At 43.7% G+C, this 18,378-nt stretch overlaps 1 protein-coding gene across 1 annotated transcript in view; it reads left to right on the forward strand.

Moving 5' to 3' along the window:
• Window positions 1–17,696, forward strand: part of CC2D2A (coiled-coil and C2 domain containing 2A) — a 90,342-nt gene extending 72,646 nt beyond the window's left edge. Inside the window, exons 28-36 of the mRNA XM_044296771.1 lie at window positions 314–490; window positions 1,793–1,996; window positions 2,091–2,180; window positions 4,896–5,009; window positions 7,100–7,234; window positions 7,555–7,677; window positions 10,026–10,084; window positions 10,606–10,783; window positions 13,211–17,696. Of these exons, the coding sequence (XP_044152706.1) occupies window positions 314–490; window positions 1,793–1,996; window positions 2,091–2,180; window positions 4,896–5,009; window positions 7,100–7,234; window positions 7,555–7,677; window positions 10,026–10,084; window positions 10,606–10,783; window positions 13,211–13,399 (1,269 nt within the window). The 3' untranslated portion in view covers window positions 13,400–17,696. The remainder of the gene's footprint in view (window positions 1–313; window positions 491–1,792; window positions 1,997–2,090; window positions 2,181–4,895; window positions 5,010–7,099; window positions 7,235–7,554; window positions 7,678–10,025; window positions 10,085–10,605; window positions 10,784–13,210) is intronic.
• The last annotated feature ends 682 nt before the right edge of the window (window positions 17,697–18,378 follow it).

The following is an 18,378-nucleotide window of genomic DNA, read 5'->3' on the forward strand; positions in this document are numbered from 1 at the left end:
AGGCAATATGGACAATCACAATACATTAGTAAGTGGCTTGTATTCACTTTCTGTACATGATAAATGCCATTTGCTCAAGTGAGACAATCCCTTTAATACTAATCAGAATAATTATAATAATAAGAATATATTGTAATCTTACTAAACATATACTAGAAGCATTGAATTTTCCATGTCTATTGATGGGGATAGAATTGTTTAATATCTTTGTGATTCCCCTCCATATTCAGCTCCATGTAACGGGGAAATGTGTATACTTTACGAAAACCACGGCCCGTTAAAAGTGAAATAATGTTACTTGCTTCTCATTCAGATTGATGGAACATTTCGGATTGAGACCCCACCAGTGCTCCTCGGATACAGCAAGCAGCGCAGCCTGGGAAATGATGGTGGTTATGAGTCAGTAAGAAGCCTGAGTCAGGGGTCCTTTCTGACACTTTTTATCACGATTGAACCTCAGCTTGTACCTGGAGCGCCCATTAGAGAGAAGGTATGAATAATGTTGTCATAATCTGCACATTACCCCATAATACCCATTAGTAACACTTCAGAAGTAGTCACTTTCATCATCAGCGTGTCTCTTTGCAGTGAGATCTTGGGGAGCTTTAGCAGATGATGGGAGTAGTAGTGATTCTGACTATAGAATGTGTCACAGTGGTTTCCCTCAGGCCCGTTGCTCCCTAGGGCCGATGCAGTGAGAGGAGGGTGCACCCTTTCCTCCTTCGGGGCACTCCCTGTAGTTGGGTCTACTGCCTGATGGTAGTTTTGAGGTGCCCTTGATGTTGGTGGTTGTACAGGTGCCTGGCAGGAGGTGTTGCAGTGAAATGGCTAGCGATTTACTGAGCATGCTCAGCATATACGTAGATCTATCACTCATACGTGTGCCATCCATACAAGTGGCATACATTATATGGTCGACCATTTACCTGAACGGTTGGCATGTAATGGTACGTTTTCGTCATTGTCTGATCGCCAGGAATTCGATTTTGGGTAAAGTCATTTTCTTTTTATGGCCAGGGCTCCATGACCAGAGATTGCATTGAGCCCTGTCCTAAAGATGCATTATTTCATTAGACAGCTCTTTTATGCTTGCCATACATAGCAAAATGTTGGAAATACCAGGGGCGTACACAGATCTCATACAGTCCCATACCAAAATTTAGCATAGACCCACCCACATGAGATTTTAGGCAAATTTATTATTTTAGGACATTTTTAATAAAGAAAAAAAAAAGTTGCCCTCAGTACAGGGTACTTCTAAAATATGACGGTCATTCTGAACACTATATTGCTCAATGTATTTACACCATACATCTGGCATAAATACACTGATAAATCTCCTTACAGCTCTGTGTCTATTTCTCCACTCACATAAAACATTATAAAACTGATGGCCTGCAGCCACCACTAGAGGGAGCTCCGTACATAGGTGTGTCTACAGTTGCCTTTGAAGTCAATAGAAGGTTTAAATAAAATCTCTTTGCACTGAACTCCCCCCTAATGGCAGCTGTTGGAAATAGCCATTGTTTTATGTCTGGAACAGGACTTTGGGAAAGGCTAGTAGCTGGAGTGAGCTGGACAATGACCAGTAACAAAAAACCTATTCATGGGATCTAATCCTGTTTATGTCCATTTGCCGTTAGCCATTGCTCTTGGTGATACCTGGAGGTGTGAGCTGTGGTTTTACTGAGACTTATTATGGAGTCTAATTCCCAGACGTACAGGTGAAATAAGATGGATGATAATGTTACGGGACATGTTGATGAATGCTGATGCCATAAACCATGTTTAGTTTGACAGTCGAGAAGATGAGAAGTTGCTTCAGGCCGCAGAGAAGTTCCAAAGTGAAGCAGCATTAAAGTTCCCCAGACGGCAATGCCTGAGCACCATCACGGATATTAACGGGACTACTGTATTTGTGACACGATACATCAAGGCCTTGAAGCCTCCTCAGGAGCTTCTTGATGCGGATCCAAGTAACGTGCAAGCAACGAGTGTGAGTGCCCCCTCATCCATAAATATGTGTGTGTGGATACACCCCATCCTATTCATCTGATCTGTACTGCACATATCTGATATCTCCCACACAGGAGCTGCTGGCTCGATACGTGTCATTAATTCCCTTCCTGCCGGATAATGTATCGTTTGCTGGGATCTGTAATTTATGGAGTACATCTGATGTGAGTATGCACATATGTGAGCGGCACCCTGCTTCTTGTGGATGGGGCATTTCAACCCTGTAGTCATGTCTACAGATACGTGTGCGGGGTAGACTTGGACCTTTGTACAATATGCTGTGTCTGCAGGAGTCGATGGATGAGGTATTGTGTGTCCTGGACTGAATTATAGAGATGGACATATTGCCCCCAGTGCCTCCACTCCTTCCAACAGATGGGCCACAGCACATCCAGTTAAATTACCGATGTTGCTGAGGAAAGCTGCAGACGGCCATATTAGTTCCACACTAGCAGTAAAGAGATCCGAAAGGCTATTCCCTGCTGGAGCTCTTTCGATCTGGCATTGCCGGACGCTACCTGAATGCCCTCCAGCCCCATTAACTACAATGGGGACCAGCAGAGATCAAATATGCAGAGAGTCGTCCGGAAAAAATCTGCTGCACTCATTCAGGTAGTGTCTGGCTATGCCGGATCCAGAGAGATCTAGCAGGCCCTGCCGGAACAGCCTGCCTGATCTCTTTACCGCTAGTGTGAAACTAGCCTAACCTGCAGAGAAAATGGAGAATTACGTACTGGTTATTTTTGTGGGGGAAGAACTGTCTCTCCTTAATCCATGCAACCCCTATAATGACCCCCCTCCAATGCCTGGGCACCTCATATAGATTATACTTTCCCCGCTCCTCAGCACCCGCTATGCAAGGGAGGCTTGTCCCCGTCGTGGCCTGCTATTGGCTGCCAATATCCTCCCTCCATCGGCGGATGTTTTGATCTGTACGTGCGGGGACAGGAGCGACATGGGTGCTGGGGAGGGGGGTAAGTATAACCTATATGAGGTGCCCGGGCATTCAGGGGTGTTGGATAACCCCTTCTAAAGACCGAGCCTATTTTTGAGGGCTTATTGTTTGCGGGACAAGGTGGATTTTTTTAATGGCACCATTTAATTTACCATGTCCTGTATTGTAAAACTGGGGAAAAAAAATCTTTGTGGGGTAAAACGGAAAAAAAAAAAAAACAATCCTACAAAGGTTAGGTTCGCTCAATACGATTACGGCGATACCAAACTGGTGTAGTCTTTATTTTATTTTATTACTTAAAAAAAAAAAACTTTTGAAAAAAATCAACAGTTTCTTTGCATAGCCATTTTATTACAGCCATAACTTTTTAATATTTCGGTCTACAGAGCAGTATGGGGGTTTGTTTTTTTGTGGAACGAACTGTCCTTTTTATTGGTACCATTTTTGTGGTATGTTGGACCTTTTTGATTACTATTAGGGCTCGTTTACACGACCGTGTGAAGCCTGTGCTGTGGACCTGGCCCAGCCTCATGGGGATCGTGGACCCATTCACTTGAATGGGTCTGCGATCCCTCCGTTCCGTAAAAAGATAGAACATGCTCTATCTTTTTGCGGTGTAGAGGCACGAACGGAACCCCAGAAAGCACTCTGTAGTGTTCCGTTCCGTGCTTCCGTTCCGCATCTCCGGATTTGTGGGCCCATTAAAGTGAATGGGTCCGCATCTGTGATGCGGAATGCACACGGAACGGTGCCGTGTATTGCGGATCCGCAAATGCGGTCCGCAATACGGAAACGGCAACACGCGTTTTTTTTCACGCATCAGTTCTGCATTGCGTTAAAAACGCAGCATGTTCCATATTCTGCGTTTTTAACGCAGCCCTGGCCCCATAGAAGTGAATGGGGCTTCAGTGAAAAACGCATTGCATCCGCAAGCAAGTGCGGATGCAATGCGTTTTTCACTGATGGTTGCTAAGAGATGTTGTTTTTAAACCTTCAGTATTTAATCACGTGCGTGAAAAAACGCATCGCACTCGCGCGGAAAATACTGACTGAACTTGCTTGCAAAATGGTGCGAGTTTCACTGAACGAACCCTGAACGCATCCGGAGCCTATCCGTCACGCTCGTGTGAAAGAGGCCTTATGCCATTCACCCTAAATAAGATCTATTCCGGTGAATGGGATTATTACACACTCCCTGCTGAGCTGTGCCTTGTGCATAGTTCAGCAGGGAGCTTACCATGACAGACTAGGGATGCTTCAGCAGCTCCCAGGCTGTTATGGTAACTGATTGGAGCCACGTGATTTCACTGCGGGGCTCGGATAGTAAGGCAGAGGGAGCCGCATCCCTCTGCCTTACCTCACAGATGCTATGATCGCTTTAGAACATGCCATTTGAGGGGTTTAATGATGGGGTTCGGCGCGATCATGTTCCCCGTCATTGCGCGAGGTGCCTGCTGTATTATACAGCTGGCACCCGCCGCGTATGTAGTGCGCTCACCGCCGTAGCCCACTCCATACAATTAATAGCAAAGCCAAATATCCATCTGCACACTGCTGTTTTGGGGTGTTTGCCCCTGCAGAGTAGGATTCTGGCTGGCTGAGTGCAAAGCCGTGGATGCGGCTAGAAGAGACCAGTTATGTATGAAGACTTGGTGGCAATGCTCCATAGGAAAATAATGTGCAAAGTGGTATCTCCCAGGCATAGAGCCGTCTCACTAGCTTTTGTAAGCGCCTCCCTATGCATCAAAGTCCAACCGGTTATTTAAATGAATTGATGACCATAAAACACATGGACAGGTCAAGGTCAGGTCCACTAGAGATGGGGCTTTTTTTTTAATCTCCGCTCTGGCCAATAGCCTCCTCTCTGTGATGTCCATCTGCTCTGCATCTAGTGATAATATCTTCTGCCGCTTGTATTTTTCAGCAATTCCTTGACCTTCTGGCTGGAGACGAGGAAGAACACGCTGTGCTACTGTGCAATTATTTCCTGGCCATGGGAAAGAAAGCTTGGCTTGTAATCGGAATCGCCATCCCTGAGGTAGTCCATCACCCACACTTACAGACGAACCTATGTTCTATATACTTGACGGTTTGCCTTAAAGTCACAGCTTGTCTTATGTGCCGTGTAACATGGTGTCTTATGTAATGGTGTGGACCCTTAATAAATTAGGCGCCGTGTGCCAGATACTGTAGGTAGTGTAGACTTCTACTATAACTTACGCCACTTTGTGGTGAAAGTCATAGTAAATCCGGCAGGCGGCGTGGAGCCCCACCCCTCCCGCTAGAACCGCCCCCTTTTCTCTGCTCTTTTTTTTTAAGCTGAAAAAGTCACAAATTATAGTGCACATATGGCATGCACCATCATTTGCCAATTTTTTTACGCCATAATAAAGGGTTTAATAAATGTCCCTCAATGCGTTAAGTGGGTTGAGTTGTAAGGGGAGCTACATGGGAATTTACATGTTGTGGTTTCAGACGGTGTTCATTGTGACCTCAGATTTACTGATGTTTCTGTGCCAAAAATCCTAAATTGGTGCAGTTTGGCACATCTCTGAAGGGGGCCGGACTTAACAGAAAAGGGCAGTGCTTTATGGGAACAGGGCAGGACCTAATACACACCTTTTTGTGCCAAAATTGCACCACGATCCTTGTATAAAAATCTGTAAGTCAACCAATAGTTGGTATATCATTTATCATCCAGCCTGAGCCCCTGTGATAAATAAGGTGGGGGTCTAGATACCCTGTTTAGGCCTCATGCTCATGACCGTATATATTTTGTGGTCCGCAAATGACAGGTCCAAAAAATACAGATATCATCCGTGTTGCCTATGCATTTTTTTGTGGACCCATTGAGTTCAATAGGACCTTGGTCCGCATTTTATGCCCAGGTATAGGACATGTTCTATCTTTTTACGTAATGGACATGGACGGATGTGGAAAGCAAACGGATCATCTGTGTGGTTTCTGCATCCGTATGTCTGTTCCGCAAAAACAATAGAATATGTCCAGAAAATGCAAACCATGAACCCATTCAAGCCAGTGCGAGTGCTTCGCACCTGACCCCAACAGCAAAAAAAAATAGTTTATAAGCTCAATTGTTGCCCAGAAATATTATATGAGACCAAGCTGGGACAGCAGGAGACGGGATCGTGCATTACCAAGGAGCGGACCGCGCATGCGCGAGACTTAGGTGATCCCTGACGCAACTGCAGGCTTTCAATCTCACAAAAAAAAGGGACGGTTAGGGGATGTGCTTACCTTGACTTGACGCAAGGAGGCCTCTGCCCGCTTGACTTCAAGCTGACCCGCAAGATAATGCTGATGGTGCTTAAAACGTAGTTTTTTGAACCTATGGAGCATCATACTACCGGATCAAACATATGATTATTAACAGACTGGGGGCTACTATGAGGTAATGCTGGAGGTTTTATACGTGTTTTGGAGGTGACAGGTTCCCATTATTACAAGGCACTTACTAATGTATTGTGATTGTCCATATTGCTTCCTTCGCTGGCTGGATTAATTTTTCCATTACATTAAACACTGTTTGTTTCCATGGTTACGACCACACTGCAATCCATCAGCGGTGGCCATGCTTGCACACTATAGGAAAAGGTGCTGGCCTCTATGGTGGCTGAAACCTCCGGAGTGCACATAGGCTAGTGCTTTTTCCTATAGTGTGCAAGAGCGACCTCCACTGCTGGATTGCAGGGTGGTCGTAACCATGGACACGAGCGGTGTATAATGTAATGGAAAAATGAATCCATCCAGCGTAGGAGGCAATATGGATAATAACAATACATGAGTAAATGCCTTGTATTCTCTTTCTCTACATGAGAAAATGCCTTTTGCTCAAGTGACACAACCCCTTTTAAGTTTACATCATCTTCAGCATTAGTAAATCTGGACCACTGTCTGTCTCTAAAACACCGTACATTCAGCAGAGACAAAAGGTATCGATTTTTTTTATACACTGTTATGTGGCATTTGTTGGAGTTGCCCTTTAAATGTCACTTCAGTATGTAGTTCCTGTGAAATCGTACTATTCTACGTGGTAAGTGTCCACATGTCCGGTTTACTATTACATCTCGGATTAGTAATGTAATTTTTTTTTTACATATTTTCTAGGGCCCCACTACTTATGTGCTGACATTAGAGCAGAACCAGTACATCATATGGAATCCAAGCAGCGGTTGCTTTTATGCTCAATATGACACTTTTTGTCCATTGCAAAGTGTTGGCTGCTTGATTAATGCTGATAATGTAAGTATGTGATGGATCCAAGTTATTATGGAGGTTGTATGAGACTAGAAAAAGGCATGCCTGCATTCTACCAGAAACAGTGCCACTCGTGTCTATAGGCTGCGCCTGGTATTGCAGCTCAGCCCCTTTCATTTGAACGAGTTGCAATACCACAAGAAATCCATGAATAAGAGGGGTGCTCTTTCTGGAAATAGGCAGCCATATTTATTCTAATCCCATACCACCCCTTTAACAATGCAACCACGCATATATTGCAAGGCAGAACTCTTCCATATTGCCTGTCTTCTCTTTCATTCTGTTTTTGCCTCTTTTCCTTTTAGATTTGGTTTAATATTCAACAATATGACTCTCCTATAAGTATAAGCTTTGACACAAGCCGCCCAAAGCTGTGGAAGCCATTCTTCTCAAGAAGTTACCCGAATCCTGGACTCCCCAGTGTGCAGGTATTTCTGAATACATGTACACACAAGTGACTATGGGAAATAGCATAGGACTGTTGTTACTTATAGCAGTGAATATATGTATATGGGTGACCCTAGGGAGAAGTGGTCCAAACCATGAAGACCTCGAGGCTGTGATATCTAAGAAAGCTTTTCCCATTACTAAAGTAAGATCCAACCTGTAGCTCCCCAGATGTTGAAAAACCACAACTCCTTGCATGACATGACAGCATTAGGATAGAGCAGAGTATGCTGGGAATTGTAGTTTGGCTACAGGTTAGACACAGCTGGTTAGGGCTAATGTCTGGACACAGACTTGTATCGATGTGTATATTTTTGACATAATACAATGTTCATAGAAATTCGATGTTATTGGCCTGAATACCATTCCCGGAGTGATGTCTGATAAATTTATAGCCATTGAATCATATTTTTTATAGTCCACACTTGGAAATGTATTAGACAAAGCTTAAAGCGTACCTAAGCTTTCAAAGATGTTTGCGTACCGGCTGTGCTTCTTTGTACAATCATAACTGTGAAGGTACAGGCCTTTTTGGACTTCCCGAAAGTCTTCCTCAGCCATATTATTCCCTGTTTCAGCTGCATAACTAGATGCATTTCGCTCAGAAGCAGGGGTGGAATCTCACACTGTACTATTGTGACATCCTTTCCCTTATTTCCAACTATGTCTTCAGCTCCAGAGCTGAATGGGATAAATCAAACTTACAGCCACACAGAAGGCTCCCATTATCTTCAAAAGCAGTGTAGAAGCAGTTCTTTTATCAGGCTCCGGATCTCAGCTTACTCTTTTCCTATGAGCCATCTTCTGAGTCTCTGTTACCAGGGACAGGTCTTGCCTGACAACAGACAGTGGAATGCAAATTAGGTGGAAGTGAGACCCCTAGTGGCCAGACTTTACAGCTTTTTTTCTAGTTACACCATTCTCTATTAAATGAAATGAAATTGTGTAAAAGTAAAGTGACTCTATGACTTTATACATGAAGGTCAATAGTAACACAGTATGCAGTAAGCGATTAAGCTCCCCCTGGTGGTGGCTGTGAGTAGCAGGAATTGTTGTTTTTCTGTATGAGTATACAGGGGGGTGGAGCTCTGATACTATAAGGCCTCTTTCACATGGGCGTCAGTTTTTTTGCCCGGATAAGAGCCGGGTGCGTTGCGGGAAAATGCGCGATTTTTCCGCGCGATTGCAAAACATTGTCATGCGTTGCACTCGCTTGAGAAAAATCGCGCATGTTTGGTACCCAAACCTGAACTTCTTCACAGAAGTTCGGGCTTGGGATTGATGTTCTGAAGATTGTATTATTTTCCCTTATAACATGGTTATAAGGGAAAATAATAGCATTCTGAATACAGAATGCATAGTAAACCAGCGCTAGAGGGGTTAAAAATAAAATAAAAAATAATTTAACTCACCTTAGTCTACTTGATCGCGAAGCCGGCATCTCCTTGTTTCTCCTCTGCTGATGAACAGGACCTGGGGTGAGCTGCTCCATTAAATACAGGTTAAGGACCTTCGATGACGTCACTCCGGTCATCACATGGTACGTCACATGATCTTTTACCATGGTGATTCACCATGGTAAAAGACCATGTGATGACCGTAGTGACGTCATCAAAGGTCCTTAACCGGTATTTAATGCAGCAGCTCATCCCAGGTCCTGTTCAGCGCAGAGGAGACACAAGGAGATGCCGGCTTCGCTATCAAGTGGACTAAGGTGAGTTAAATTATTTATTTATTTATTTTAACCCCTCTAGTGCTGTTTTACTATGCATTCTGTGTTCAGAATGCTATTATTTTCCCTTATAACCATGTTATAAGGGAAAATAATAATGATCGGGTCTCCATCCCGATCGTCTCCTAGCAACCGTGCGTGAAAATCGCACAGCATCCGTACTTGCTTGCGGATGCTATGCGATTTTCACGCTTCCCATTCACTTCTATGGGGCCTGCGTCGCGTGAAAATCGGACAATATAGAGCATGCTGCGATTTTCACTCAACGCACAAGTGATGCGTGAAAATCACCGCTCATGTGCACAGCCCCATAGAAATGAATGGGTCAGGATTCAGTGCGGGTGCAATACGTTCACCGCACGCATCGCACCCGCACGGAAAACTTGCCCGTGTGAAAGGAGCCTAATAGTATATTAAGAAACTAATAAGGACCGAATGTTTGACCTATAAACAACACAGTATTAGAAAGTGCTGGACATGCACTTTACAAATAATTAACCTCATTAGAAATAGAGAGGGAATGTAACATGGCGAGTATATTCAGGTATCATGTATAGTCTTTCTTCTAACAAATCAATGTGCTTGTTCCCTCCTTAGCCAGATGAACTGATTTATCAGCGTACAGATAAGACTGCGGCCATGGAGCTTCAGGACAGGTACCGTAACATCCGCCTGAGCTGGAGCATTGACTGTAAAATAGTATATAAGGAATGTCATATTTTATTCCGGTGTTACTGTATTAGGGCTCATTTACAGGAACATGTGCAATATACAAGCACCAGCTGTGTGCGCCCCGTATCATGCATCTGGAAGATACGGAGCAGAAGGCCACGGAAGCACTACGGAGTGCTTCCATGGCATTTCGGTCCCTGCCTCCGCACTGCAAAAAAATAAAAATAAAACATGCTCTATTTTTGGGCGGTGTGGACAGATCACTGACCCATTCAAGTTGAATGGGTCTGCATACATCAGCGCAGGCCACACGGACAGTGCCCGCGCATTGCGGACCACAATTTTCAGTCCCCAATGCGTGGCGCAGGCAGCAAACATTCGCGCGCATGAGCCCTTAGTGTGTCTCTGTGCCAGCTCTCACTGTGGATCTTCCAAGGAAGGACAGATTTATTAAAAAGATCTTCAAATAGTGAGCTGAATATGAAGTTATTTTTGTTTTTCAAAGGATTGAAAAGCTGCTGAAAGAGAAGATAATGGAATGGAGACCAAGACATCCCACCCGCTGGAACCGATACTGCACATCTACTCTCAGGCATTTCCTTCCTTTATTGGAACAGAACCAAGGCAAAGATGTGGAGGAAGATCACCGGGCAGAGCTGCAGCGGCAGCTGGGCGATTATAGGGTACAGACAACAGTCTACATTCAGCACATGACCAGTAGGGGGGGTATTCACACCATCTTTATAAGATGTCATAAGAGTCTCAGGTTCTCAGATCCCCAACTGGACAGCTCCAGCAGGGAGATGTCAGTCATGGCAGGAGGGGCCGGGGTTGGGTCACTGACTAATCTGGACATCACCCTGATGACTACTATATGGTCATTCATATATAGCTAGCTGGGTTTCATAGTTGGTGACTAAAGGGAAAGTTATAGAACTTTCTAATTGTTTTAGTTCCTCAAGATCTTAATTTGCTGTCAGTGAATAATAACACTTGTGCTTACATTCAAAGTCAGTAAGTAGTAACAGTCCTGCTGTCAGATGAGTAGTAGATCTACATTGTATCCAGTATAGGAAGCTGAACAGGACTGCATACTGATACATTGTAGCAAACCACCAGAGATATTTGTGTAGCTGCTGCTGATGTATTTAGCTCATAGAGCATTGTCTACATTGGATCAACATTTCAGCTGAGAACAGTTATGGACAGGTTTGCAGTCTTCGAATGTTAACAACTGTTCTCATTCACTGACAGCAAACAAATATCTTCACAAAGGTGAGAAATTAAAACCTAAAGTATATAAAAAAAAATCCTAGAATGTTTCCTTTATATACCAGCTAGCGTTAAAGTTTTCCGGTATTGAGTTCCGTCATAGGTGCTCAATACTGGAAAAAAACTCCCGCCAAAATTCCGGAACACTTGCTGGACATTAATTTCCATTGAAATGTATTAATGCCGGATCCGGGAAACCAAGTGTGAAAAAAATACCGGATCCGTTTTTCTGGATGACACCGGAGAGACTGATCCTGTATTGCAATGCATTTGTCAGACGGATCCGCATCCGGATCCAGAAACAAATGATATCCGTTTGCATATGGATTTCCGGATCCAGCAACGGAACTGCCTGCCGGATTCTTCTAACGCTAGTGTGAAAGTAGCCTAAGTTTTATTTGCATAAAACCCTTTTTCATCTGTGTATAATGAGACTTTCTAATAGGCATTTGGATTCTTTAGAGTTTCCCGAGATCTCTGTTAACTGTCAGTGAATGAAAACATTGTTTACATCCAGAAGCTGAAAAGCTGTCCTCCTCATACTTAAAGGGAACCTGTCATCGGGATTTTGTGTATAGAGCTGAGGACATGGGTTGCTAGATGGCCACTAGCACATCCGCAATACCCAGTCCCCATAGCTCTGTGTGCTTTTATTGTGTAAAAAAACCGATTTGATACATATGCAAATTAACCTGAGATGAGTCCTGTCCCTGACTCATCTCACACACGGGACTCATCTCAGGTTAATTTGCATATGTATCAAATCTGGGTTTTTTACACAATAAAAGCACACAGAGCTATGGGGACTGGGTATTGCGGATGTGCTAGCGGCCATCTAGCAGTCCATGTCCTCAGCTCTATACCCAAAATCCCGGTGACAGGTTCCCTTTAACTGACATGGGTGCATAGATCATCAGATCTTGAGCATTGCAGCTGTGACACTTTCATATTATCAGAGCAAGTTTTTGGCTTCTTGTACTGATGACAGCAAGCAGATATTTTGAGAACATTGAGAAATACGCAAATGTACTAGAACTTTACATCATGATTCATTACACATTATTAAATAAGACCGTAGGCAAATCAGCTCATGGCAACCTCTGCCTCTAATGCCACCAGATATAAGATAGCTATACTACAACATTCAACCTTTTAAACAGGCCTTGAGACATGACTTGGTTAATAGCTAAGCCAACAACTCATCTGCCGACTGCTGTTTTGGGATGATTGCCCCTCATCAGTGAAGAGCAGAGAGTACTGGCTTAACTTGGTGAGAGATATAGTATCCCCCAAATTCCGACCTCGGCCTCTCACCCAGTTAAGTCAACACAGAGGCAGAGCCTGCTAAGAGCTGATTTGCATTAAGACTCTTCATGCTGATTAGGTGCTCTCCCTAAGGAGATATAGTATCTCCAGAATCCTGACCTAAGCTTTTCTTAAGCCAGAACTCTCTGCTCTGCACTGATGAAGGGCAGTCAACCCAAAACGGCTGTCTGCAGATGAGGTGCTGGCTTAGTTATAATCAAATTCATGTCTCAAGGCCCGTTTAAAAGGTTGAACATTGATTATAGGATAGCTGCCTCTAATGCTATCAGATATAATGTAGAGATTGCTAAGAGTTGATTTACATACCCTATTCCCAGAATTATAGAGGAGCCTTCCTGGCCTATAAGACTCCTTACACAGATTAGGAGATATAGTATCCCCCGAATCTGAACATTATTAAATAAGCATTGTTTATTGAAGCTGGGGAGGGATTTTTGTATGAGTTTAATCTCATCTGTGACATCCTGCATTATATTTGACACATTTTATTTTGTGCATTTTTTTTTCTCCAGTTTTCAGGGTTCCCAATTAACATGGCCTTCTCAGATGTGAGACCTCTCATAGAGGCCGTGTACAGCACTGGCGTTCACAACAATGAAGTTCCCAATGTGGAGTTTGCCCTGGCTGTGTATGTTCACCCCTACCCTAAGAATGTCTACTCAGTATGGATATATGTTGCGTCTCTTATTCGAAACAGATGACCCGAGGATGAAATGTTCCAGACAATAACCACCACGATGGGCCAAGATCATTGCCAAACCTGCCTGGGTGGTGTTCTCCTGCTTCTCAGGCAGGTCATCCTTTGGCAGGCATACTAGAACCTACGTCACCTGTGATAAACCTCCTGTGAAATTCTCCTGTGATCCCTACTTGACATCGGTTGTGTTTTGCGGTTGAGAAACCAACAGGCTTTCAGTAGAAATGAGAAGGAGAATAATGAACAGGGCAGAAGCTGGTGTTCACTGGTATTTACAGTATATACCTGGCTCATTGACTAAAAGTGCTGTCACTTTGGAATTTAAAGGGTTGTATGATCTAATAAAAAAAAAATATGTCTGCTTTCCTTAAAAAACAGCAACATGGTTCATGCTTGGTATTGACGCTTAGCCCCTATTCAGGTGGCGCTACAATACCAGACACAGTCCATACTGCTATTTCTGAGAGAAGGCAGCCATGTTTTCCTTTATCCCATATGGCCCCTTTAATAGGGTTTTCCGGAAAAAATAAACGTATAAGAAGCACATGATTTTAAAATGCACCTAGAGGACGAAAAAAAACATATTTTTCATCAGATCATAACCCCCAATCTTCATCACCACCCAATCAGATTTGTCATTCTTTTAGACACCCCAATCAGACCCCCAATCTTTATAAGACCTCAGATCAGACCCCCAAACTCCATCAGGCCTCAGATCAGACATAAAATGCCTCGAGTGGCGTGCCCTTCTGCACTCACCACTCCCTAGTCGTCTTCCGTCCCTGTGCTGCACCAAGACCCAGCGTCAAACAAAGCCAGGTCATAGTTCAGGCCTACGTGTGCTACGTTCTGATGCTTTATGCAGTCAGGACACAGTGCAGCCTGACGTCCAATAGAAGACCAGGGAGCGGTGAATGCAGACAGCCCTACACTCGCCGCTCTCCATAACTCCTGCATACCTATGGAAGCACTCATTATTATTCTCTTTATAAGATGTACTGCCATTCTTTCCCCACTTTTGGGGGGAAAAGTGTGTCTTATGAAGCAAAAAATCTAAAACCCGCAGCCTGTCTGTGAGAACAGAAAGTTCATACTTACTTGCTCCCTGCCGCTTAGCTCTTCTGCGCTGCTTCCACTGTGTCCATTTTCTGGTCTCTGCAGTGTTTGCATCTGGTTCTGCCTGGTCACGTGCTCTGCTGCAGCCAATAACTGGCTTCAGCGGTGATGTGCCGCTTATGGCCCTATAACTGCTGAAGCCAGTTTGAGTTTTCTGTTTACAGAGGAAGGCTGCAGGCATTAGATACAAAGTAATTATTCCTTGAAAACCCCTTTAAGGTACATTAACAATGGGTAATGGTGTAGCAGAAAGCTGCCCTATTCCTGTACCATCACAAAATGTAGCCAAACTGGGCTAATTTCTGCTCTGAATGACGTTTTCCATAGAAATAGTTCTAGGAAATTCTCCTTTCTGCAAATGCAGTTTTTACTAGATTGAGGATTGGGCTATCCCAACAAGCCATAAGACATACAGTGGGTTGAATGAAATGTAGGATGACATTAAAACCTTCCCGTTATCAACCCCATTGTAGGGGGGTTTAAAGGATAACTGTCACACTTAGACCCTAATTTCAATTTTCATATATATAGTTACTAATAACATGATATTCCAGAATCAGTTACTATTAGACTGACTTTCCCCATATTTAATAAGATTCAGCCCTTAGCAACCAGTCTGCATAAAACTGCAATCTCACTATTCCCACAGTGGGAAATCGTATCCCCAATTCTGACAAAAGCCCCTCACCCAATTTTGGCAGTTCTATCTGCTCTGCACTAATAAGGGGCAATCGCCCCAAAACAGCTGTATGCTGATGAGTGACTGGCTTGGCTATAACCCCGAACCATGTCTCAGGACCTTTTTACAATGTCAAACATTGACTTGTAGGATAGCCACCTTACATCTGGTATTGGCACAGCTTGTCCGTCTTTTTGTATTGCATGGCCTAAAAGACTTCTTACACCTAATACGTGTTCCCCACAAGTAGAAATAGTACCTTCAGATCATTTTTCCTGCATACACCAAATGTGGTGGAAATATAGCCTTAACTGAGCATTTATCGTAACCAAAAAAAGAAGATGCCAAAGAAAAATGGACCACACATAGAGCCATACGATTGCTCCACAGGCATGTTCAGCTACTATAGGGCCCTGAATATAGAAGGTCCTGAGACATATTCTGTACCTATGCATATCTAGACTTCTAATCAGTGATTTATTTTAATTGTCAGTTACATTTCATTTCTTTTTATATTGATCTATCGCATGAACGGCTAAATGCCCAGCATAAGACGGTTTTATTATTTTCCCAGTTTTTAATTTGGGATTAGATTGGTGAACTTCTTCATTGAAGAGATTTGAAAAACATGGCTGCTTTCTTCCAAAAACAGGGCCGCATCTATCCACAGTTTGTGCACAGTCAGTAGAGATGAGGTGAGATGCAATACCAGACACCTCCCAATGGCAGGTGTGGCACTATTCTTGTTAGAAAGTAGCCATGTTTTTCTAATTATGCAGAAGCATTTAAAGTCTCGTGCTCCCTGTTTGGAGAGATGGTATAGCATGCGTATTTCTGCTCCATTCAAAGTATATGGGACTGCTACATCGCTCAGTTTTCTCAGGTAGCCTCAGTAATTTTGAATGGATCAGTAGTGTACAAGCTCAACTACATTCAAACGGGACGCAGGACCCTTGTTCTGTTGATTGGTGGGGGTCCTGCTGTGGATAGGTGATAAATTGTTGCTCTGGGACAATTCCTTTACTTGAATTGACCACAGTCTGTCCATTGTAGTGAGTGCTGTAGTTTGCACATGCCTCTTGCCTAGTGATCCACACTACTGAACCACAAGAAGTCTCGCCTCAAATTATCAGCCCTCAGTTTTCTAAAATGCGGAATCACAGATAACGTTTAACCTGCTGCACTTGAAAAGTGACAGGTGACCTTCTTACATACATCTTCATACTGAATGCCAGAAAACTGAAGCCTAACCCCCATCATTCTTCCATTTTGATTTGATGGTACACAGCTGGAATGCTGTTAAAACTACCTTAAAGTAGATCCTGTAACAAGTGCCCCTTTCTTATTAGCAGGGCATTAAAAGGAACCTGCCAGCATGAAGTTCGCTGATAAACCAGGCACCAGGGGTGGACTCGGAACTTAAAGGCTATATACAGCTTTGTGTGCAATCAATTTTTTATTATTGCATTCTACTCACTTTGAGCTAAAAATCATTGTTTTAATTGGTCTTTATAAAAAATATGGAGCCCTTTTTCTGTACAGGGCTTAGATGCTCTAGTAGCAGGATCTGAATTTTCTCTCTGGTCCTTATCTCTGACCTCCTAAAGACTCGTTATAGCTCAATTCTCATCTTACTGATAAGAATGTGGCTTAAACAAAGAGCCCTTTACCCAGGCAGAGAATCCTAAAGATAATGACTAACAAGTTGTGTAAACACGATCTGCTGCCTGCATTAGCAATTGCTACTCCCCATACTGTGGAGGAGATAACTGCATATAAAAACAGCAGTCTCCTCCACCAGTGAGCAGCAGATTGTCGGGAAGGAAAGCTTCGTTCTCAACAACCTACTCATCTATCGTCCCATGTAAAGGGACCTTAAGTGTTTATGACCTCTTAGTAAATTGGCAGATGAGGGTTATTAGCAGAAGGTGAAATTAAAAAGTACTGTTCATTCAGCTAGACAAACTGTTAACCGTTTGTGACTGAATGGCTCAATATTTTTAATAAAGACCATTTGAAAAAATTATTATAGCCCCAAAAAAATGTAATCATAAAAAAAGAAATTGCCTCCAAAGATGTACATAGCCTTTTAAAGTGGAAAAAATAAAATAAAAGTGGCCCCGTTATGTAGTCAGGTCTATGGCCAGTTTGCCCCTGCCAGGCACAGTGCCTTGTAGATCTGGCTCAGCTGAATGTAATGATCCATTGCTTAATTCTGGATAAGAAATACTTTTTTATTCCATATGGAAATGAGCAGCTATGTGCACCGAGGGCGGACCCAAGACACTCTGAGCAGTCTTTCTGATACAGATTCTTTTACCAGATCTTGCCTCTCCTTGATTGCCAGGGCAAAGAGAGAAAATTATGCAAGAACCTTACCCTGTCAGTCAAGAAGGAGGGGGAGAGGCCTGCGAAAGAAGCAGGAGGAGCAAGAGTGGCTTGGACTCGCCCTTGGTGTACTTAAAGGGTTTCTACCACTTCGCTGCACATATTTAGCTGTCAGACACTAGCGATCCGCTAGTGTCTGCTCTGCCCAACCATCCTAATATAATTGCTTTTGGGGCAGCCGTTTTGCTAAAAAAATAACTTTTATTAATATGCTAATGAGCCTCTAGGTGCTATGGGGGCGTCATTAGCACCTAGAGGCTCCGTCTACCTTCAGAAACTGCCGCCGCCCAGCGCGTCCCTCCAGCCCGCCCATCTCCTCCTGAATGCGATCCTCCTTGTGAGCGCCTGTATTCGGCGCATGCGCAGTGAATGTCTGACAGCTTCCCTGCTCAGACATCTCCACTGCGCCTGTTCCTCGGAGCACTATGGCGTCATCGCGCAGGCGCAGTGGAGATGTCTGAGCAAGGAAGCGGTCAGACATTCACTGCGCATGCGCAGAATACATACGCTCACAAGGAGGATCGCATTCAGGAGGAGATGGGCGGGCTGGAGGGACGCGCTCGGCGGCGGCAGTTTCTGAAGGTAGACGGAGCCTCTAGGTGCTAATGACGCCCCCATAGCACCTAGAGGCTCATTAGCATATTAATAAAAGTTATTTTTTTAGCAAAACGGCTGCCCCAAAAGCAATTATATTAGGATGGTTGGGCAGAGCAGACACTAGCGGATCGCTAGTGTCTGACAGCTAAATATGTGCAGCGAAGTGGTAGAAACCCTTTAACTGCTCATATGCATATGAGCTA

Source organism: Bufo gargarizans, chromosome 1 (genome assembly GCF_014858855.1).
Source record: "Bufo gargarizans isolate SCDJY-AF-19 chromosome 1, ASM1485885v1, whole genome shotgun sequence".
Lineage (NCBI taxonomy): Eukaryota > Metazoa > Chordata > Amphibia > Anura > Bufonidae > Bufo > Bufo gargarizans.